Source organism: Centroberyx affinis, unplaced genomic scaffold (assembly GCF_046629955.1).
Source record: "Centroberyx affinis isolate AG114_WGS23_722 - 3 ecotype Tasmania unplaced genomic scaffold, CSIRO-AGI_Caff_v1 ptg000343l_1, whole genome shotgun sequence".
Taxonomy (NCBI): Eukaryota; Metazoa; Chordata; class Actinopteri; order Beryciformes; family Berycidae; genus Centroberyx; species Centroberyx affinis.
Window position 1 is genome coordinate 53,160 of NW_027279017.1, and position 24,332 is coordinate 77,491.

Sequence of the window (24,332 nt, forward strand, 5' to 3'; positions counted from 1 at the left end):
TCTGAAACAACATTTAGATCATCATGTGACACTAAAACTCTACATTTTACAACATAATGATGATGATGATAATTAGAATCAGTTCAAGTTAAGGTCTTCCCATAGACAACCTGGGTAATATTAAGCAAATATGCAATAAATATATAATCAAATAAACTGCATCATATCAGAGGTGAGCGACACCGGCTGGCGGATATCAAATTTTTAATAAAAGGCTGATATTGGACTTATGTTGGCAAACAAATAGATCGGTCTAACCCTAAGGGAAAGATGGATAGAGTGAGAGAGAGATGGGAAAGATAGGAGAGAGAGGGAGAGAAAAAGAGGCAGAAACACAGAGGAAGGGAAGAGAGAAATGTAGAGCAAGACTGAGTGAGCGAGAGAGGAGGGAGAGAGACAATGAAGGAGAGAGAGGGAAAAGAGGAGATGACAAGACAGAGTGAGAAGACAGATTAAGCAAGACAAAGAGTAGATAAGGGTAACAGACTTGCAGTGGTTCATCCTTAGAAGTTAGAAAAAGGGGATGGCAATCGAAAAGCTGAATAGTTTAGAAGACGAAAAGAAAAGTGAGATTTAGGGAGGAGGGACAAAGGAAACGGAGTATCACTGGTTGATTTGTTATGATGGAATTAGCTGCAGCTGCTTAATGATAATGATGCTATTTAGTCAGGCTGCCAGGCAAGGGAGGGCCCCCTACTAATCTTGTTTAAAAAGCAACATTATGTGTTTCCTCTATAGGGAAAAAGGCCCCTTTTGTGGGGATGCATGCTTGATTGGACTGTAGATACTTCATAGTGCATACTTGATAGGGAAAAACCTTTTGTTATTGTAATGGATGGAATAGGGTCTTGTTGCGCTAATGTGGGCAATCAGAGATAATGGGAGCTGTAGTGTCTGTTATATGTGCCATGCTTATGTGTGCATGTGTGTGTATGTGTGCATGTGCGGACTCGTTTTTTTTTTTTTTGTCTGCGAAAGAGGCAGGCCTGTCAAACCCATCTGTCGGACCCCCGAAAGACCTGTTCTGGTTACCATGGTAACAACCTCCTTATCGGTGGTGAGGGGATACGTAGGGTGTGTTCACAAGCGTGTGCTGACTCCTCTTTTTTTCTTTCACCATTTCGCAGCTGCCTGCCGCAGTGCACCTTCAAATTTTTGTCTTTAGGGCTTTTATTGGAGAATTAAACCCTATTTCTGATACTATTCAAAGCCAACTGTCTTTATTTCTCATTTGTGCATGGTGGTGTTTTTGGTTGATGCTCCATTATTAAGCAGCACAACATAAAACGTATGCCATTTGGTGGATACTCTTAACCAAAACACCTTACAGTACTATGAGTGCATACATTTTTAGCATGGGTGCCCCCAGTGGGAATGAAACCGTGAACCCTGGCAGTTTTAGTGCCATTCTTTGCCCATTGAGCTTACAGAACCACATTTTTTGAGTCACTGAATGCCTGCAGACTTACACTAGTCACAGCCAGTGTCACAGTGAAAAAAACTGAAATATCACCAAAGAGACATTGATAGATATTCCCTCAGTCTCTCCCTGCCGTCTCAGCACATGGATGCTGAGACAAAGACCGGTTGGCTGAGCCGGTGGAGAGACGATGCGGTGCCTTACTCCCTCTGGTGGCCAATTTGTGAACTTCACCATGCAGTGTGCAGCATGTGCTGGGAGGAATGTCTGCTCTTTGCCGTGTTCTGACTCCACCCTTCCTTGCTCTTCTTCTCCTCCTTCATCATGTCTCATCATCTCTCTCTCTCTCTCCTCCCTCACTACATTCCCTCCCTTTTCCGCAATCCCCATCCAAACATGACCCTCTCTCTTCTCTTTCCCCAAACCCCGCCCATCCACCCGCCCCGACAGGTGACCCGTCCCCATCCCGGTGTCCCAGCAGGCAGGCATGGCAGACGGTCGGCAGCCAGAGGAGCACTGGGCCTCCAACGGCCGGGAGAACGGCGAGAACGGCTACTCCGCCTACAGCTCGGCCTACAGGGAGAATGGATACCACGGGGCGGCGGCTGCGCACCCCGGGGCGGCAGGTAAGAACACGGGTATGTGTGTGTGCGTGCGTGGTTGGGAGTGTGTGCGCTTGCATGGGTCGATGAAATTGATTGCGACTGCTTTGGCCTACCTCCACACACCACCAGATGGGATGGGTCTGCAGTTATTGGGATAATGTGATTGGTTCCACAGTGCCAGGCAAGGGCAATCAATTCCCAAGAGGCACTTGAACAAATTCCAACCCCTTCACGATTGAATGAATGAACAACATGACTCCTCTGTAGTAGTGCTACCAAAGGCAGAAGGACTTTGGCGTCATCCCTCGAGACACTCAATGGTGGAGCTCCTGTGGGTTCAGCCACTCCAGTAATTAAGGAAGTGTAAGGTGTGTGGAGGGCTTCTGGGTCTCAGGAGGTGGACCAGACTGATTAGGAGCAAACTCCATGGCCCCTGGCTGAATCTACTCCCAGGATTGTCACCAAGAGCAGAGTCGAAAATAAAGGATGGGAGATTCCTCATGTGGTGCATAAACCTGTTAAACCTACATTGAATAAATGCTTGCTGCGCGGCGTCTTGCACTTTATGCACTCCAGAATAAAACAGACATAAAGTATCTCACATAAGAAACCTCCCAGCCTTAAATTTTGATAGTGTGCGGGTTTGCTAACACTTACCGCATTCATTCTGCTCACCAAGTGCAGAAGTAATGAGTGGAAGTGGGTAACTTTGCATGTTTGTGTGTATGTGCATCTTTTTATTGTATGTGTCTATTCATTTGCATGTGTACATGTGTGAAACCTCTCTTTTCTACCTATTCGAGTTGAATGAAAACAAGTTTCTCAATGTGTTTTGGACTACTGAGGCACTATAACATATCAGTATCAATGTGTGTGATTTTGTGTGACTTCTTTGAGGCCCTCTGAGGTAAGCTGGTGCTCTATTTGCATGACTCATAATTTGCGCTTGTGAATCAGCAAAAAGGTCCTCCTAGCCATTAATTCAATCCCAGCAGAGGATCAAGGGATTAAATGTTTAAAAGCCTTTAACGCAGTGCATTCACAACTCAACGCACGCAAAAACATACACACAGCTAGCGTTGTTCCAAACTCAAAAGGGGGCCACCCACGGAGATAAGGTCAGCAGTTCTATTAGTTTTTCATTTCCTTCCTCCCATCCATGTCTTGTCTTCCCGGTGTGTCTGTCTCTCTCTCTCTCCCTCCACAGTGGATGACTCAGCCAATCTGCCTCCCTCCCCTCCCCCCTCTCCATCCGCCGAGCAGATCGGGCCTGTGGCACAAGGTACACCCACACACACACACTCACACACACACACTCAGACCATCCAGGATGAGAGTGTGAACGGTGGTGAGAGTGGCAAAGTGAAGGGACAGAAACCTTTAGCTCTATAGACCGTAGAGTCAGCCGTTAGGAAATTGACACCTGTCGTAAGGAAGACACTGAACACACAAACTCGTGCACGCTGGGACGTCTTTCTTGAAACGTGCCGGGCCACTTGCATGATGAGAAAAGCTCCTCCTCTTTCTTCTTGCCTCTCCTTGCTTTGTCTCAGCGTCGTCTATCCCCTTGCATGTCAGTTGGTCTTCGTAGCACCCTGAAGGTATCTGCAGCATGTGCAGCACTGTCCTCTCCTATTCACGTTCTTGTTTAGTCTGTCAGTGTTAGTTTGTGACTCTTGTTCAGTTACACACAAGAGTTGTAGCCATTTTGTCACACTCTTCCCCTTGTAGAGGGTTTCAGGTGACATAACGCACCTTCTGGCAGCCTAGTGGAGGTCCTCAGCACTTGGGCAACAGTAGCTGTGAATAGCTGACTACATTTCTAAACATAGGCTACAACTTTGCATCATTCATTTCTGTGCGAGTTTTGACTGGGAACTGATCAGCTTGTTAGTTAGCTATCCATAGTATCTGGTCAGCTAACCAGTCTTGTAAACACATCAAATTTGTCCACTAGCTAACGTAGAAGCTGGCATTAGTAGTAGCTAGTAGTTATATGTTAACATTATCATTGGTTGCTAAATTAGCAGTATCAAAAACAAACTGTTGGTTCAGGTTAACTGAGCTGACTCTTCTCAGGATACAACTCATAGTGCTTTGGAGTAGAGACAGAGGGACAAGGGCTAAAAACGAGACAGTTAACTGCGTGACAGTGACCTAAATTTGGAAATAAATCTACCTTATCAGACTGCTCACTTTTACTTACAATGGTACTGCATTGACCTATACCCACACCACAAAAATCATTTTCAGGTATGTCTCTCTTTCTAGCCTGGTAGTTATATATTATTGGCATTATTTGCACACAGCCAATTCTCCAGTGGACCTCCATGATGGCACCAGTTCTGGTTGCTAGGATATTTGTTAGGCAACTGCAAAGTGTCTATACACTAGGAATGCTTCCTTTTCTAGCACATGCCAGTCTGTTATATGAGCCTAGCTATATATGCTTGGGCTGTGCCACAGAAGGCAATGTGAAAATCCTTTTTCCCCTCTTATAGTTAATAACCTGCCACTAGAGCCCTCCTTCCCATTAGTCTACTGTTCCCTCTCAACATCTCCTCTGTTGTTCCTTTGGTCATTTCACCTGTTGATTTTCTCCAGCAGTAAATCACAGGTTGGCTTTCAGCTCTTTACTCTTCACACAGAAACCAGCACATTCTGTTTTCTAATCATTTTCTTTGTGCATGTATGCAATCACCAAAATGCACTATACAGATACACTGCATGGATTACCTTCTTTACTCTTCTTTACTTTATTTTCTGATCGCAGTACAGCACAAATCTTCCTTGATTTTTGCACAGACTTATTTACTATACAAAAAATGCTTTGATTTATTAAGAATATATGTTGCATATGATATATTATCATAAGCAGTTCTAATAGATTATACATTATTTTGATTAAAGACAGGGTAATTGCATACGCGTTACAATTATTCAGGGTTAAAAGTATGTTGTTAATTTCAAACCCAATAGCAATTATATAGTAAGATACAGTACCTGTTATTTTGGCAAGATTGCTAAGCCAAATATTGATTGATTGTTATTTTTAATTCATGGTGTTACTAATTGCAAACTCTATTAAGATACAGAACCTTACATTTTAGCTAGATTATTGAGCCATACAGAGGCTAGAGGGTTTGTTGATTTCATCTGCCATCATGTCCATCAGAGCTGAAAGTCTTTTACCATAGTTAACCCATGTAACCCCAGTGTATGTTGTCCTCCATGTCTCATCCATGTATCTCCTCCTTCCCCTGCCTAAAGAAGAGAAAGTAGAGGTTGTCAGTGCTCCCTCTGTGGAGGAGCAGCAGGAGGATGAGGAGGAGGCTCCAGAGGAGCTCCACAGTTACCAAGAGGAAGTGACATATGAGCAGCCAGGAGACTTGCTCTTAGAGCAGGCAGATTTTGTAACAGAGCCCCAGGCTTTGGCCTGCCAGCAGGCCCAGACACCTGAGGTCCTCAATGGAGGAAGTCATCAAGCTGAACAGGACAGCCCATCACAGAAAGAAGGTGTGTGTGGTTTTATGGGTTTTTGTGTGTGCGTGTGTGTGTGCGTGCGTGCGTGTGTGTGCGTGTGTGCGTGTACTATATGTGTCTGTGCGAGCAACTGCACACTCCTCTGTGTGGGTGCGTATGTGTGCGCACATGTGTCTGTCTGTCCATTACCTATTTTGCATGATCCTCCTGTGCTCTGTAAATGGGCACAAAGTGTTTTGCTCTTGATTTACAAAATGTGATGCAACACAGGCTTTGCTGCCAACCTGTCCCTTCAGCTTTGTTGCTCTGAGATCCTTACGCTTCTGCTTTAATATCTGTACTTGCCATGTGCAAAGGATGTTACATAGCATATTGATTTTGTGCTTTTTCATGCAAAGCATAACCATTTGCTTTTTCATTGGAGTGACATTAGATACTGCCCTGATCAACCAAATTGTGGTTGATCATTTCTCCATGTATTGCCAGCTACATTGCAAATGCAAAGGTCACTGTCTGAAATGTCAAGCATTGTAGACCTATGTGTTGCTAGGATTAGTTGTTGGGTTTTTGTTGGAATATTATGTTGCAAGAAGGTTTTGTGAATACACCCACTCATATGGGCCCTTCATGGATCCAGTCCTGAATGTATTTTAAGTCTCTACTCTATCATTTGCTTTTAGTTTCAATGTTGCTGTCATTTCATCTCAAGGTAAAGGATAATTCTCTGTTTTCCTATTGTTACTAATACCACACTTTGGGCATTACAATCCACCCATACATTGGACATACATATTCATGTATATAGTTTAAGGTGTATCAGTATCCTTAATATTTATTATCATACATTTCTTCATTGGAAATCAAAGTAATTGAATCAAGAAATTAAAACGGATGGATTTGCTTGTATATGTTCTTCAAACAGTAAAAATGTTAATTTATATATCTGAGATTTGTTTATTTGCAGTAGCCACTGTAATGACACATAATAATATTAACAATTCATTCCATATAAAGAAAGTATCTTACAATAATGTCATTGGGTTGAACCTTTTTTGTCAACCCAAGTGTATTGCAATAGGAATTCAACATATTTGTGTACATTGATTTTCTTGTCATCTTAACATCATGCACCTCATTCCCTCATTCCAACTCTGCACGCTATCTTAGGCGCTGTGACCCCCCGTGCTGTTGTGGCCTGCCACAAAAGACACTCTGCTATGTGTTTTGCTTGATGGAGAGCTATTGTATCTATGTGCAGAAAGGCTCGGCTTGACTGTATTGGCTAGCTTGTGTGGATGCTGCAAGCAAAGCTATTAGCTTATACTACTCAGCACAGAGCTGTACAGTGTCCTTCAAACTCACAGCCCAGATACTGCAGCCAGAAGAATGTATCAATAAACCATCTTGTGAGCCTGCTGTGAAAGAGGATGAACCCCAGGTGGCACCACCACATCAGAGGCTCATAGTCGAAAGAGCAGCACCTGAAGGAGCAGAACACGTCTTGGCTGAATCTCCCCCTCCCTCAATAAAAGACAAAGAGCTCTCTGATACCTCTGCAGTTCAGCAACCAGGCAACCAAGACACAAGTGGGGGGACAGAAGAGGCCCCTGAGAGCCACTTGCTGGTAGAGTCCAAAGCTATCACAGAAAAACAGCCCTCATTGGGTGAACAGGGCTCACACCTTACTGCAGAAGACAGAGAGGGAATTGTCTTACCAAGCAAATTGGCAATCCCTAAGAGTGAATGCAAGGAAAAATTTGTGACATTTGAGAGAATGGAGGAGGGTGAAGATAGTGGCAGTGAGACTCCATCAGAGACTGATGTAAACAAAGTGGAGCAAAGGCAAGAAACTCTCAAAATGAGTTCAGAACTTGCCATGGAGTCAAAGGTCACGTCAGATATTTTTACAGAGGATGAGTCAGGAGTAAAAACCTACTTTGAGACGTCCACACAAAGACATGAAGAGGAGCCACCACAAACACAGAGTTACTATGAACTCAGCACTGTAACAGAGACTAAATTAAGCCAGGAAAAAACAGTAGATGATTTAAATGTTGAATCAAGCCACCAGACTCTTGATCAGCTCAGTTCCAAATTGACAAGTGAAAGTAATCTGCAGAAACTAGAGGAACAACCGGAGAGAACGGTTAGGCTGTCTCCTGGCAAGATGTCATTGGAACAGAGAAGCCTCTCCCTGAACATTACTGTTGGGTCCTTGGCAAGCCAGAAAGACGAGAGAGGTAAGTCAAAGACCTTCTCAGACACCTTGTGTTCCATCAGTGGAAGTTTTGATGAATCAACAGCTTATGCTCCAACACCATCGATGGAAAGCCTTTCGCCCAGGTTTCCTCCAGCTCTGTCCATTACCCCAACCTCCACCGAACCACCTGATGATATCCCCACCAAGGCAGAAAGACCTGGATTACCTTCCACCAATCACAATTCTAGGTTAGAACAATCAAGTGACCTCTCTGAGATGTTAGACCTGGCTGGATCCCTGCCTAGACCATCCCTAGAGAGGAGGGAAGTGGACCATATGAGGCGCAAGTCTGTGCCCGCCAACGTATCAGCTCTGGTAGGGAGTTCTTTGGCCAAGCTCGACCTGGGAAAACAGACCTCAAGAGTGGTGGGAGGGGAAAACCAGCTGGAGGAACTGGGCTACTGTGTTTTCAGTGAGTACTCAGGGCCCATGCCCTCCCCCGCCGACCTGCCTAGTCCCGGGGAGTCTCCTCACCAATGTTTCCCTTCTATGGAGGGTGAGGGTGAGGAGGAACTTGGAGCCACTGAGGTTGAAGGTGTTAAAAACATTGGAGTACAGCAACCAGACCAAAAAGAAATTGTCCCTGACATTTCTCAGAAATCTGTGGTTGAGAAGAAAGATGTTCTCGGAGCACCAGTGAAGTCTACTATGATGCTTGAAAGAGCTGTGACGAGTGGCATGAAACCTGATCGCCTAAGGATCCCTGTGCCCTCCTCAAAAGACAGACTGACTGAATTTCGTTTGGAGAGCGGCCTGCCTGGCGACATCAAGATCCAAGCTATCCCTGAGGTAGAAGTGGAAAAGGACCCCTCCAGAGAGGCTTCTCCCATCCCACCAGACAATTCATTTACTTTCACTACTGCTGAAATTGGAGATAAGGGTCCCCTGACTCCCACCCCCCCCAAGTCCCCAGATGTTGCATCATCAGGCCCTCAGGTCACTGGGGAGGAAGCCAAGAATGATGTCACACTGGAGGTCAAAGCAGAGAAGGATCCAGAGTCTGAGAGGATTGATGACAAACAGTCAGAGTCAGACAAAAAGATGCAGAAATCTGACCAGGAACATCACAACATCAAGACTGGTGAAGAATCAGATATGGCAAAGACAGATGTACCCTTAGCATCATCAGAGTCTTCAGGAGAGAGCATAGAAAAAGAGCACCAGAAGATTCAAAGTGAACGTGAAGAAACAGAAACAGAAAAGCAAGAGGCATCAAAAACTGTTCAGCATTTAACCATTGAGAAACCCAAAGATACCCAAAACCAGTTAGAGGAGACAAATCAAGAGAGAGGCTCAGCAATGCCGCTGATATCTTCCCCAGTCATCATCATACCTCAAGCACAAGTAGAGGAAGAGGTGGAGGAAGATGATGATGTTGAGATTGCTGAAGAGCCTCAAGAGATAATGGAGGAAGGTGAAGAGTCTGTGCTCCCCAAGGGGCAAGCAGAGGAGAGTCTCCTCAAAAAGGAGGGGAAGGAAGGGCCGAAGAAAGAGGAGATGAGGCTGCTGGAAAGTGTTCAGATGACTGAAGATGAACCTAAGTCTGGGGCAGAAGAATCAAGTCATAGTGCACAAATCAGTGATGAAGGGGAACCTGCAACAGACAGCTCTCATCTGTCTGCCTGCTCTGACAATGATCCGCCACAACCACCTCTGGAAGGAGGCAAAGGCGAGGGGATGGAAGAGGAGAAGGTAGTACAGGAGCCACAAAGAGCCAAAGAGGGGGAGAAGAAAGAGGAGGACGAGGGTGAAAAGGAAGAACAAACGGAAGAGGAGGAGAAGGAGGGTGAGATTGAGATTGTTGAGATAGGTGAAGAGAAAGGAGAAGGGGAAAAGATGAAAGAAGAGGAGGAAAGGATGAGTGAGGAGGATGGAGCCATAGAGATTGGTCAGGAGATGGAGGAGACCTCTGATGTGCTCAGCCAGACCGGTCAGACAGCTAACGATGAAACCACCATGGACGTCTCCGTCCTAGACACAGACAGTGGCTGGATGGACTCACAAGGTACCCTGTGCTTTTAAACACTGCCACATAATTTATGGCTTGCAATGTAATGTCATTGTGTCAAGCATTTAATGTATCTGTACCAGCATTTCTTATATCAAAAAGTAGCTAGCTTCTAAAACCCAGTAAAATTGAATGTGTATTGTTGTACCTAGATCTTTAATACAGGCTAGGAGTGTGGAGAATTAGTGGTCCTCCTGTCTCAATCCTTGTCCACTGCAGATGATGACAAAAGTGTCATGACTGAGCAAATCGAAGCCCTTCCTCAGACCCAGAGTCCTACCAGTACACCTGTGGTGGACAGACCCGCTAAACGGGCCCCTGGCAGAGGAAGGGGCCACTCTGACATCACTGAGAGTAAAGTGTCCCGCAAAGTGCCCAGCCACCATCCAAGAGAGGAGATGAAGAAGAAAAAAGGTTCCAATTCTATATTCATGCAGTATCATTTAGTGTAAAATACACTGTGTTAATTACTTAATTTTTATCATTGTAAATTTATTCTTTTAATGTATACAGATATATGGTAGCTCTTAAAACAGCACCATAACAATGTCATCTCAATGTAATTTTTGATGTTACTTTCATGTTGAGCGGAGATTCGTTTGTCTACAGTACATTTTAACGGAGGTTTGCATTTTCATGTAATCCTGTTTCTCCTCTTTGCTAGTGGGCATGAGGAGGGCTGACCAGAGTAAGGTGTCAGTCCTCCAAAGTCGCTCTCCATCTCGAAAGAGTGTAGTCAAAGCGGCGGCCAGACAACCTAGGCCCGCTCTGCTTCACGGCTCTGCTAGACGCAAGGCCACAGGTGAACACTCCTCACCGGGAATCAGAGCCATGGATAAAGAGAGTGCAACCAAACTTTACTGTGTTCTATACACCTTCTCCTGTATTATTCTCAGAAGTGATTTAATATAGCAATAATACAGTACCCAAGAGTGTGTTCTTTATCATGATAATGTATAAGAGTTTATACAAGGCACCGTCGAGTACCCTCGGCAGCGCTGAAGTATCCATAATCACAGTAAAGAACATCCTCAAGGGTATTTTGGCATTTACACAATCGGTACGAAGTGAAAAGTTGTCTCGAAAGTAACAGATACAGTAATACATACATAAGAGAATAGAAAACAGGAGAAAACAAGGAATATCACTAACTAGCTCCCTGGTTGCCACTAGAGTTGGCATAGCATCTCTGGGACATATTAAAATCACAAAAAGCTTTATACAACCTTCAGTGTGAAGCAGCCAGCATTCATTGGAGCTGGATCTGCACAGCTGAATCTACACATGGCCAATTTGGAGGTTGAATTGTTAAACAAATTGAAAATGTTGTCGTCGGTGCTCTCTCTATTGATGACTCTTTGAGGAACCATGCAGGTGCAATGTAGCTGGCAAACATCGTGTGCTGCTGACTCATTGTTTTTTTTTTTTTTTATCTTGAGCCTCATTGAGAATTGTTTTCTTTTGTGTTTCGTTTTCATTTTTCTCCTTATCAGCTACTGAGCATTTTGTCCTACTTGATTTCATATTCATGTTTGATTGGAGTGGTATTTGAGGGTGAGTGTTTTTTTTCTGTGAGGACCATAGCTACTCTGGTTTGATCCTTTTTGTTACAGCTCAACCTCACTTGTATATGTTGGCTGCAAGTGGCTGCCTGTTGAAGTTGGGGTGTTTGCTCAACCGGTGTGAAATGACCTATGAATGTAAAGAGAGACTGACAGAAATGTTTGTGGTGCAATGTTTGATGATAGGCAGTGGGTGTTTTACGGATCTCTGTTATCTGGTTGTTTCTGCTGTTAACACTCGTTACAGCAAACACTTGTTGCTGCTGAAGGTTTGAGATGTGTGTGTGTGGTCGTGTACTTTGCATGGACGATACTTTTATGTGTGTGCGTGTACATGTGTATGTGTGTGTTGTGTGTGTGAATGTGTTCACACTCGCAGGTGTCTCCCTCTACTGGTTTTACTCAGACCATTACAGCATGGATCTCTGTTTTCTCCACAGGCATGGAGGGCCGTCAGCCCCTCAGTGTGGCCCACCAGTCCAGGGAGAGGACCACTGTAAGTGCTTCTGATACACACACACACACACACATGTTTTCTCTCTCTCTCTCTGTCTCTCTGTCGCTCTCTCTCTCTCACTCAATCACACACACACACTTACTGACACACCAGGGATGCGATTATTAATTTTCATGGATTTCTTTTTGGACATGCAACTCATTAATTACTAATGGGACATTAACATTTTCCTAAATTTTAGTGTTCCTGATCGCATTAAACAGGCACTCATGTGCGTGCACACACACACACACACACACACACACACACACACACACTCTCACTCACACACTCACTCACACACACAGTGATCACACCCCCCCCCCCCCCCCCCTCTAGTATGATGATGTGAATACATCTGTATAGAAGGAAATATAGGAAAAAAGAAAGAGAAACCACCTAAAACTATCTCTGTCTCTCACCCCCCTGCCCTCCCAGCTACTCATTTCATTAGTTCACAGAGAGTTTACTAGTTGGCAGACAGGGTGATGGTACACTTCAATTCATTAACATTGACCCTTATTCTAACATCACTTTGTTGTTTTCTTTAATCTTGTTTCTACAATTCTGTGTGTTTCTCAGTTTCTCAGCATTTTTTGTTTGTTGCTTGCATGAATGCATGTTTAACATCCCAATCATCATCATATTATTTGAAGTATATATGAAGAGTTCTGTTCTAATACACTGTACAGTATATCCATTTGGGGGGTTAAAAAATCAAATCCTGGAAGTTCATCATTCAGGGAATGATGGGTATGTAGAAAATATGTTGAAAAATGTCAGACCATATGAGATATCTGTAAAAGTATTGTAATTTTGTAAGCTAAAGACTGAAGTTGCCTCTAATCATTCAGGTATAATAATATGACCATAAATATTTTCCAACAGCAGGTGTCACTTTTCTCAAACTAAGGATATTTCACCAGAGACCTCTTTGTGTATTGCCACATGGTGCCTGTTGTTTGCATGACAAAGCCCATTATTTTCTTCTTTCTTTCTTTCATTTCTACATGTCTGCCTTTGTGTCTTTTTATTTCTGCCTGTGTGCCCACTCAATTTGTCATGCATGCCTGCCTTTGCCCCTGTGGCCAGTCCCGACAGAGAAAATCTGTGAGTATCCTCCTCTGTCATATAATGAGCATAATAATCAAATCAGTGTGGGCAGGCCAACAGAGTCATGCTCATGTTTTGCCAGAAAACACAACATTTATGATGTGCAGTACAGTGGGAACGGGGCACGCCTAAATACTACGAGGCACACTTCACCTTACTTGCTTTTGCTACCTTTCATTACACTGTACACCAATCATTTCATTTCAAACCTTTCACAAAAGCATCATTTTCTTTCTCTCTTTAACCTATACTTATCATCTTTTTGTTAGTATCGTAAACTTCTAATTTCATCAGTCTTTATATTCTCCATGAATTAATGTGAAGCGTTCTGCCCATCCTTCAAACACTCCAAAATCTCCATGGTTGAAAAAAAACCATAGAATTTATTACCAGAAGTTAATTATTTAGTGTCTTTGAAATATTGAGACTCCAATCTGTAAAATGTTATAATTTTGTTACCTACTATCCTTTAAAAAGTACCACAATTTCTTTTAATTTTGTACGATTGATCATTTTATAAGAGCAGGTGTCACATTTTAGCAAATTATAGACATCTCATTTTGGAATTAAACTCTATATACCATTGAAATGTTAATTGTAGTGACTTGCTAATAATAACTGAAGATACTGTGAGACAACACAACAGGCACTTGCTTGCAATGTGTCTCTCTCTCCTTGTAAAAATAAACCATAAATATACAGATTTCATCTCCACTCCATCCTGTCTCACTCTTTCATTTTTCCATCTGTTTCTCACATCTGCCTGCCTGTGCATCACCTGTCCATCCTGCATGCTTTCCTGTCTCTTTGCCATGGCTGCTGTCCAGAGCCCCACGAGGGCGGTTCTTTTAAAGATGGCAGGGCAGCGCCCCGGCTCTGCCTGCAGCCTTAAACGGAGCCCCCTGGTGGAGGCGGAGCTCAGCGAGGCCCGCCCCTCCTCCGCATGCTCCCGCCCGCCCCCCCCAGCAAACAAATGGGCCGAGAAGGTAAAGGGAAATGGCAGAAGAGAATAGGGATTGCTGCATTACTGTAGAAAGTTGTTGCGTAGTCCTTGGGTGCAGCGTCCAGGCACACTAACTATGATTGATCTGTAGTATTGATTCCGCCTTTTTGTGTGTGTGTGTGTGTGTGTGTGTGTGTGTGTGTGTGTGTGTGTGTGTGTGTGTGTGTGTGTGTGTTCACTCAGGAGAGAACCTACCGCAGCCCGGAGAAGAGGTCGTCCCTGCCCAGGCCTGCCAAATCTCTGACGCGCCACATCCCTGCTGCTGAACAAGAGGACAACAGCACCCCCCGCAGGCCAACCTGTAAGAACACACACACACACACACACACACACACACACACACACTCAGACGATCTGCCAGCTCACTTGCCTCCCACATTAACCCTTACTCATCCCTTACACAACAGATCGCTCTGCACATGTAATACCTCCTATTTAGTCTCTTACACTTTTACTAATGATTCTGCTAAATCACTTCGTTCTTGATCCACTTCTTATTCAATCCTAACTCCTACCATCTTCCTCCTCCTCCTCCTCCCTGTCCTCCTCCTCCTCTTTCTTCCCCTCGTTTTCCTTTACCTCCTCCTCTTCCTCCTCCCTTCCCCTCTCCTCCTTCTAAGCGATCCGTACTGACTCCAGAGGGGAGAGCAGGTCTGGAAGAGCCCCTAGTATGGCAGGTAGACCATCCAGTAGCTCCTTTAGACACATCACACCCTCTTCATCAAAATACTGTATATACTTATTATAGTATTTACAGTATTTTTCTTTTTTTTCAGTAACACCAAGATAAAAGTAACAGAAGGACTGATATGATGCATAGCGGTGTGCATATTCCATTGATTGATCATCTATTCATTCATCTTGTTATTATACAGGGTATCTGCAGGTCTTTCAAAAGTCTTAAAATAAATTAAATAAGTATTAAAAATGTCTTATTTTTCAACCATGCAATGACACATTTTGTTGTGTTGCATTTCTCCACTTTGATTAATACAGAACAGGGTTACAATATGCAGAACATATTTGATTGACAGTATCTGCTTTAATAAACACAGCTGGACTTCATGTCCTTTTATAATTAATTTCCTGGTATCATTTTTCTTATTCTTTCATTAATCATATTCAGTTGGAAATAGGGTGGGCTTGCTGCCTTTGTTTCTCTACTTTGGTTTTTACTTTAGTCTTAAATCAATTATAGCTAGCATTAAAAAGGTCTTAAAAAGTCTTAAATTTGTCTTTCTGAAACCTGCAGTTACCCCTGTAGCCCAGCTCTCGCCCAGAATGAGTGGTGGGATCCATGACAACATGGTTGCCACCGCTTGTTCTTATTCAGGAAGTCGTCAGCTGTAATCTCATTGGCTCCTGCTCCAGTATCCTGGCAACAACCCATCAGTGTTAAATGAATTCATCTGCCTGTGTGTATTCACATGCTTCCTCTTGTTTGACCTCTTTTGTTTGTTTTGTGGAAACGCAGCAAATTCGGTGTCGTCATCAACTTGACGGCGTTCGCAGCTGCAAGTGTGTTCTGTTTATTTGTCATCCTCATCAGAACCAGATGAAGGCTTTTAGCTGTTACAAAACATGTAGACACACAATGCATCACTTGCTCCGATATCTCTGTCTCTTTCTATTTTTTTCTCTCTCTGGTTCCAGTAAGTGTTCTCATTCTGTTTGCCTGTTTTTTCTCCCTCTCTCTTTTTTTCTGGTTTGAGTAAGTGCTCTCTTTTTCGTTTTATCCGTTTCTTTCTCTCTCTCTCTTGTCTCACTGTCTGGTTCCGGTGAGTTTCTCTCTCTCTCTCTCTCTCTCTCTCTCTCTCTCTCTCTCTCTATCTTTTGTGTCCATCTGTCTGATTCCAGTGTTTTCCTTCATTTTCTGTTTGTCGGTTTCTGTCTTTCTGTGTCTCTCTCTATCTATTTCCCTCTCTCCCCATCTGTCTTTCTCCTCCCTCTCTTTGAAAGAAACTAGATGTTTCTTTTTCTGTTAGCCCCTCTTTCTTTCTCTCTCTCTCTTTCTCTGTGGTCCCGGTGTTTTCTCTCCTTACCTTTTCCATCTGTCTCCCTGTCTCTTTCTCCCTGTTCCTTCCTCCCATCATCCTAACCCGGTCTCTCCCTCCTCCCTCCCAGGTACAGACTCGGCTCGCTCCCGGTCGGTGCGTAGCGGTGCCTCCACCCCCGGCTCCTCCGCCGTCACGCCCGGCACGCCCCCCAGCTACTCCTGCCGCACGCCCGGCTCGCGCACCCCCGGCAGCCACACGCCCAAGTCCTTCAGCCTCCTCCAGGAGAAGAAGATTGCGGTGATCCGGACCCCGCCCAAGTCGCCCTCCTCCGCCCAGAAGCAGCTGAAGGTCATCAACCAGCCCCTGCCCGACCTCAAGAATGTCAAGTCCAAGATCGGCTCCACCTCCAACCTCAAGCACCAGCCGAAAGGCGGACAGGTAATGGAATGCGCCAGAACCTGACACTGGTAATGTTATTCAGGTGAAGAATTGCATTTGGAGCGCATTGGGATTTTAAATAAACTTCACAGGTGTTCATGGGTTGGGAGGAACTGAATAGAAAACAAAACAATGGCAAAAAGTAACTTCTAAAATCCAGGTTCAGGCATAACTGTGAGTTAAAGCTGCACTAGCCATGTTTTTTATATTAAAATACAACTGTCTTAGCAGTCTAAATCGCAAATTGGTGAGGCAACAGAGAACAGCAGCCCATTCGCATTAATTAAGACCCCATAGTTTCTCCATATTCACCTCTGTCAATTTGTGGTGTCCATAGAAACCTGGACTCACCAACAATCGCTGAAGCTCTTCACCATCTCCACCCTCACCAGCCACTGAGATGAAAGCATTTAGGTCCAAGGAGTGCATATTTTACTGATGCCATGTGACATGATTTCTGGGTAATGAAGTCCTTCAAACTTTAAAAATTTCAAGCAGTTATCTCCCATTGCCACTGGGGGCTGCCAAACTGCGAAGTTGCTTAGTGCAGGTTTTAATACAAAATGCCATTATTTGATCAAAGGAAGGCTTAAGGTGAAACCTGTAGGTAGTGTTTTATATATATAGATATATCTTTGCCCTCCAAATGACATTTTATATTAACTCACAGTTGGACCTGAATTTATATACTTTCTTAACACTATAAATGTTGATTGTCTTGTTTTCTATTGACAATGTTATGTCCCACTCCCGTCACAATTCAATTCACTATTATTTAGTTGATACAGTTTCAAATAGTGAATCACAGTTTACACCAAATTAGAGAATCATTTTCTATAAACCATGCCTGTTATTTATTGAGCAGTATCTAATTAATAAAAGCAAGTAAAAGTTCTATTATAGTATATATAAAATTCATATTTACACCTTAGCTGATGTTAGCTTACAATGTACACAATCCTCTTGTCATTTTCAGAAAGAACTATAGGCTTTGTCGTTGCCACATGTAGACAGAAATGGAGTACAGTTCCAAAATGGAAGCAAGGGGAAGGGACGGAGCAATTTAGAGGTTTAAGACAAGTGGACAGTGACACAACGCAGCCTCTGGCAGGCATAGTGGAGGTCCTCAGCTTTTGAGCAACAGTAGTTTTGAAATGCTGGGGAGTGCTGTGACGTCCTGGATGGGAATCCAGCTCAGGACCTTGGTCGCATATAATCCCACTATCTCTCCCCCTGTCTCTCTTCACTGTCAGATAAAGGCAAAGATTCCTAAAGAAAATCATGAAAAAAACAAAATAACATTATTTGTGTACAGCCAATTCTCCAATGGACGTCCATGATGGTGCCATGGTTGCTAGGAGATTTGTGACTCAAGCTGCAAAGCCTCTATTGTCAGAATACAGGAAAAGTTGTGACAGAATATGTGAATTTTAACACTGGCATTAACAGTCTCCTTATATTCTGTCTACCTTCCCCCTTTTTTCCGGTCACGTCCTTCTGCTCTGTTTTTGTCAGTGCGCAGTGGGACTGGACACAGTCTGCACTTGTTCTCTTCCTCTTCATCTCTCTCTCTCTCTCTCTCTCTCTCAGTTTCTCTCTTGTTCTCTGTCTTGGTCTGTCTCTCTTTGTTAGCCTGTCTCTGAATTTTAGGAATGTGTCATAAAACTATCAAATATTTCTCTCCTCACTTCTCCACTGTCACTCACTGTCTGCCTCCCTCCACCCACCCCCCACCCCCTGCTGTCACTGTCTGTCTGCTCCCACTGACTGTCCTCTGACCCGTCCCTGTCTGCTGTCATCTCCGTCAGTCTGGATGAAGAGCGTCACCGGGCCGCTCCTGGCCTCTTTTCCTCTGCCCCCCACCCCACCCCCCCTCTGACTTTCCTTTGTCTTCCTCCCCCTTTACCTTCCTCAGCTTTGTCTCCATCGAAGACAGCAGCAGAGTTAAAAAAAAAAACGCTAATTCACTATGGTAGAACATTTTCACCGTTCAGCACGCATACCTCCATGGGAGTTCAGGAGCAGTCAGCCTGCAGAATCATCTGCCCTGGGGATCCGCCTGCACCATCACCATGCAGGACCCCCCCCCCCCAGCTCTCAGTATTAATAATTGCCAGCAGGCAAAATTACTTATTGAGAAGTTAGATCAAGGACACAGAATTGAAACGTATTACCCCGATTTACTTTGTTAGAAGTAAGTGTGTACAGTTTATTAGGTTTTCAAAATGAAAGTAATAAACTAGTTGGTGACTTTAAATAACAGTCAGATTTGGTGGTTGATCTCATGAGCTTACGGAGAGGTATGCGTGATTAATTAAATTTTAAATAAAGTGGCAAGATGGCCTTAGAGAAACCGCCTTTTCACCCACTGGGATCTATAAAGTATTGCTTATTGTTAAAATGATTTATTGTCAATGTTCTACCAAAGTGAAATATCAGATTTAGAAGTGTGATTATCAAGAGATATTTGATGTAAGGCGTTAAACAACCTCCAAATACGTTGCTTTAAATTTTTTGCGAAGCTGCTAGATCATCCATGTAATAGTCACTGTTTGTGGCTACAATTTTGAGGCTGCATTTTCCACTGTAGGCCTGAAACTCATCTCTTTAAGAAGAACTTTGCGTCACCTTCTCCACCACTGAATCATGTCCCCTCTCCCATATCTTTCAGCTCTAATTTGCTCTTAAACTGCTCTAAAAAACTGCTCTACTTAGGCTTAGTCTACTTGGCTCTCACCCTGTCACTTCCTTACAATTGGTGGCTTGTGATGTGATAATGGTGATTTAGGCATTGAAGCTTAATTTACTCTCATTTTAAGTCACTCTGGATAAAATGTCACATGTGGCTGTATCACATGCACACACAGCAGAGAGTATCAGCCCCATTGCTCTCCTCTTTGTCTGCAAGGTGTAACAGATGTGTGGCAGACTAAGAGTGTTAATTCTTAATCACATAACCACGGCAACAGACAGTCTTAATGTTCCCGGAGTCTTACCAAAGGTCAGACGTTTCATTAACCCCAGTGGTTTATGGGAGAGGAGGTGATTCATTGTCATTTCGCCAGTATCTTTCCTCTTTGGGGAAAAATGTGAGATAGACTCGGTAATTTTTAATGAGCCTGGGTGTCGCATGGACTTCGAGGAGCAGCGCAGTATGCTTTGTGTGGCACGGTCGCTGGTATTTAAGTCCTACTGAAGCTCTGGATCACACTGTTCAGATTGTTTTTTGGTGCTGTGAAGCCGCTAGTGTCGGGCTAATCGCCCCCGAGAAACATGTTGGTGTTTAAAGTCGCTTAAATAAGGAGAAAAAGAAAGAAATTTGATCTTGAAATCAGGTAATGCATCATGTTGTGAGGATGCTTTTTGTCAGCAGTGGCCGTTTTCATGCATTTCGTGCATTAATCTGTGTATTCATCTATGGAAAAGTATTGTATGTGTGCAAAAACACTGTATAAGTATGACAATAACTATGTTTTTACACTGTTGTAAGTATATTGTGTATTGGGTGATTTTTCTCAAGTACGAACACATTATTATTGTGTATCCTCAATACTTTTCCTAGGTTAATACACTGGTTTAGACACTTAAATAAGGCTATTGTAATCTTTTTTAATAATACTTCCATTTTGGCAGTATATGAGCTGGTGCAAAAAGCATCTAAATGGGCAGTGGGGAGAGTGTGTGTGTGTGTGTGTGTGTGTGTGTGTGCAGGTAAGAGGAGGAGTAGACAGGAGAATCCAGGTCAGGTCAGTGTAGACTGGAGATGGAGGCTGGTTGTCAAGGCTCTTGTGTGTTTTCCAGATTCCCTTTTCTCTTTTCTTTTCCCCCTTCTCTGTGTTCCCTTTGGCTCTTTGCACAATGGAAAAGGCATTTTCTATTGTTTTTAGTGTTTATAAAATAACACAAAGGTGCACTAGGTACACAATATATATAAATACATAATGTATTTATATATAAAGTATTTTTAGTTAAATATTCCTCATAGGCAGAGCTGCTGTGGAGGCAGAAATAATCTCATTGGTTGAGTTAAACCTCAATGGGCGGAACCAAATGACTGCGGTTTTTTGGAGCGGATAATTAGCTAACTGGCAAACAAAGAAGGAACTCTTGTCAAAATATGAATAAAACATACAAATGCAATGACATTTTTCATTCATTCATGATCTTGGAAGGTGAGCAGCTAGCTAATTATCTTACCTAGATAGCTACAGGCTAGTATAGCTAGTCTGAATTTGGAAGGTCAGCTAGGCTAACTAGCTAACCTAGATAACTTAATATGGATAGATTGTATTTTTTCAGGTAGTAGCAGAGCGCTAGGCTTCATAATATTAGCTTCCTCCTCTCTTACCTCTTGTCTTTTTCACTGGGATCAGTTTAACGTTTCTTAGCCAGAAAAAAATGTTTCTTTGGCTCCACCCACTGAGGTTTAACTCGACCAATGGGATTATTTCTGCCTCCACAGCAGCTCTGCCTCTGAGAAATGTTTGTAGAACTAAAACTACAATCTGCATGCGTAAGAGACTTGATTGACAGTCGCAGATCACCGCTCCTAATTTCTGACTTTTGTACAGCAGCACAAAGACAATGTAAGCGTAAATACACGTTAAAATATAAATGCATGTGAAGACACATTGATAACTCATGGCACACTTGACTAATCTAAAAGAGGCACATATTTTTTTTTTTTTTGGATTTTGTTTTAGATTCAAATTTTAAACGAGAAGCTGGACTTCAGTCATGTTCAGTCAAAGTGTGGCTCCAAGGATAATCTGAAGCACTCGCCCAAAGGAGGCAATGTATGTACGGCTTTCTCTCTCTTTCTTTTTGTTCTCTTTCTCTTTTTTCTTAATCCCCTCTTTCTTTCAGCTGGGGTTCTTGTAGCGCTATATCTCATTCTATTTTTATATGTTGCTCTGTCTCCCCATCTGTCTGGGTTAGGGTCTGTCATTGCCTTGTTTCTATTAAGCAGATGAAGACTTTATTTCCAAAATGCACACATCATATCCACATCATTACCCGAAATTCATTGTTTAATATCTCTAAAACTATATTTTAGAGACATATTTTAGAGGATCAGGTCTTTCAGATATTATACCTTTTTGTCAACCAAGGAGTTTTTTTACTTATCCTTTAAAAAGTACCATAATTTGTTTGAATTTTATGCTATCCATCATTTAATCAGAGCAGGAGCCATTTGTCTTACTATAATACTGGATATCTCATTTTGGAATAATACTCTTCAAATATGCTGCACTGTAATAACTTTGTTCAAAGCAGGACCAGGTTCAGGACTTGACGGACCACAGCACTCCATATATTGATATACGCCATTATTCCTGCATACAAAGTAAATTCTAGGAATAAAAGGCTTCAGTTCTCTGGTCTAGATCAGCTAAAATCCACACGGTTACAGTGTTAACGTGAGTGCTGACAGATAGATGGGGCGTGGATTTAGAATTGGGATTATTTTGTCCATTTTTAAGCCCCCCCCCCTCCCCCCCTCCTCCGTTGGGTGAAGCCCTGTGTGTGGCTGTGTTTGTGTAAAAAGGTGCCTTGTCATTCCCAGGTCTTCATTCCAAGTGTTAAACTGGACTATAGCCACGTTCAGGCTAAATGTGGCTCCCTGGACAAAATCCAGCACACTGCAGGCGGGGGAAACGTGAGTGACTCGGCAATCCCACACACACGCACATAAACAAGTTTTGGAACACACACACACACACACACACACACACACACACACACACACACACACATACATAGACATGCTCCCACGCACCTCCACACAAGCACACTCACAAACACATAGGTACGGATCTTTGTCCATGTTCTCTCATTCTATTATACTCAGAAATTATGCATTTAGGCATGAATGTGTCTGTGAATTGTAATCTTTGTCTATTTAGGCTGTGTTTTGTGCCTCGGAAGGAATATTGTTGTTTTTTTTTCTTTAAGAAATATGTCTTTTCTTGTCTTATTTGCCTGAGGCACAACATACAGGACATCTGCATAGTATAAATTCTTAACACAAACACCCTTTTACCGCATGCAGCGCTGACACAGTACCTCTTAACGCCGTGTTTGTTGTCACACTAATTCGTATCCAGCGCGTCGCCGTTATCGTCCGTGGACAATAAAGTTTAATTGAAACACCTGCTCCTTGTGGTGTCACTCAGCGCCTGTGTTCGGTGTGTGTTTGATGTGGGTCTCGTCTTGTGTTTCTAGTGCTTGCTTTTCATGTTAACCTCTCCCCAGGGAGCTGACATCTGTGTCTTTGTGTTGTTTGGACGTACGTTGATTGACTTGATCTCCCTTCATCCACAGATCCATGTTGTTTCATCTTATAGCTGATTCATCTCTCTCCTATTTCTATACCTAATCCTGTGGTAGAAATCAGTGACTGTGCAGTTTTTTTCCCACAATAATACCTACTAATCACAGCCTGTCTGTCATCTTTCAGCCATTATTTCATTTCATGTTTACCTCGTGTTGTCGTGGTGTCTCCAGAATGTTCCAAAATTAACTTTCCACACAGACAGTTCCTTTCCTTCTCCTACTAAACACATGTAAACTCTGCTTCCTTCTGTCCACAGATCCAAATCCAGACCAAGAAGATCGACCTGAGCCACGTCACCGCCAAATGTGGCTCCATGTCCAACATTCACCACAGACCAGGTATATCTTTTTCAGCAACGTCCTTTACACAGACATTTGGGTGTGCCTTGCTCAAGGGCACATCAGTACTTGTTATGGTAGATAATAGCGTTTATCATTTACTGTCCCTGCCCAGATGTCCCCATTGGATTTGAGCAACCCCGCTTTTCTAATCTCAATGCTTTCACCCGTCCTTAAAATTTAATATGCCACAATCTTCTTTACATGTAAGCTGCATATAGGCCTTTATCTGACACGCTTATCTAGTTTATATGCAGATATGAAGAAGATAAAACACAGAAAGAATAGAGAAAATGGGTAACATATCCTGAAAGAAAGAAAATTAGCAAATAAACACATTTTCCATCAAAAGTAATAGGGTACAAAGAAATAGACAAATTAATTGAAGAGATCTGTCTAATCAATTCATGAATGTGAGGTAGAGTTTACAGTATTTGTCTTGTTGGAGGTTTTGGTGCAGTTTTGAAGCTGTGCAGACTGCCACAGTTTGCCCTGAGCAGTGCTGGGGCACGGTGCTGGCCTTCAGGCGGGTGATGCCCCGTGGTCTTGACGCTTTTGTTCCCTCCTTGCTGTCCTGTTCCCAGGGGGCGGTCATGTGCGTATCGAGAATGTGAAGCTGGACTTCAAAGACAAGGCCGCTGCCAAGGTCGGCTCCATGGACAACGCCACCCACATGCCCGGAGGGGGGAACATCATGGTAAAAAATAAACACATACACTGATATGTCTATTCGAGGCAATTCTGTACAATTTACCTGCTGTCTTTAGCCATTTTTCACACCTGTGGACGTGACATGATTTGTAATAATTACGGAGTTCGTCAGTGGTTTTAATCCCATGCGAATCGGCCAGGTCTGTAATTTGTAAAGTAAAAATTTTGGCATGAATTATCTACCGTATTTTGGCAAAGACAGAGTTTCCTGTGCAAATTTCTCCGTAATTTCTCAGTAATTTCAGCCATTGATTTGTGTTTTGGCATGTGATATCTGTTTCTTACTCTTAGATTTCTGTCTCAAGTACATCTGACCCGAACTCTCTCCCCTCTCTCCCCCCCCTCCGCCAGATCGAGAGCCACAAGCTGATGTTCCGGGAGACGGCCAAGGCCCGGGTGGACCACGGCGCCGAAATCGTGGTCACCCACTCCCCCGGGGGCGAGACGGGCGGCACCTCCCCCCGCCTGTCCTCCGCCGGCAGCATCAACATCCTGGAGTCGCCCCAGCTCTCCACGCTGGCCCAGGACGTCACCGCCGCCCTGGCCAAGCAGGGCTTATGA

At 43.4% G+C, this 24,332-nt stretch overlaps 1 protein-coding gene across 1 annotated transcript; it reads left to right on the forward strand.

Moving 5' to 3' along the window:
• Positions 1-1,907: 1,907 nt before the first annotated feature.
• LOC139641095 (microtubule-associated protein 2-like) lies at positions 1,908-24,332 on the forward strand. The gene is made up of 16 exons (XM_071515337.1): positions 1,908-2,046; positions 3,233-3,307; positions 5,296-5,541; positions 7,068-7,132; positions 7,592-7,748; positions 7,863-9,773; positions 9,996-10,190; positions 10,441-10,620; positions 11,779-11,834; positions 14,134-14,251; positions 14,571-14,639; positions 16,081-16,385; positions 21,952-22,044; positions 22,979-23,060; positions 23,645-23,757; positions 24,123-24,332. The coding sequence occupies exons 1-16, from the start codon at positions 1,908-1,910 to the stop codon at positions 24,330-24,332; spliced, it is 4,014 nt and encodes a 1,337-aa protein (XP_071371438.1).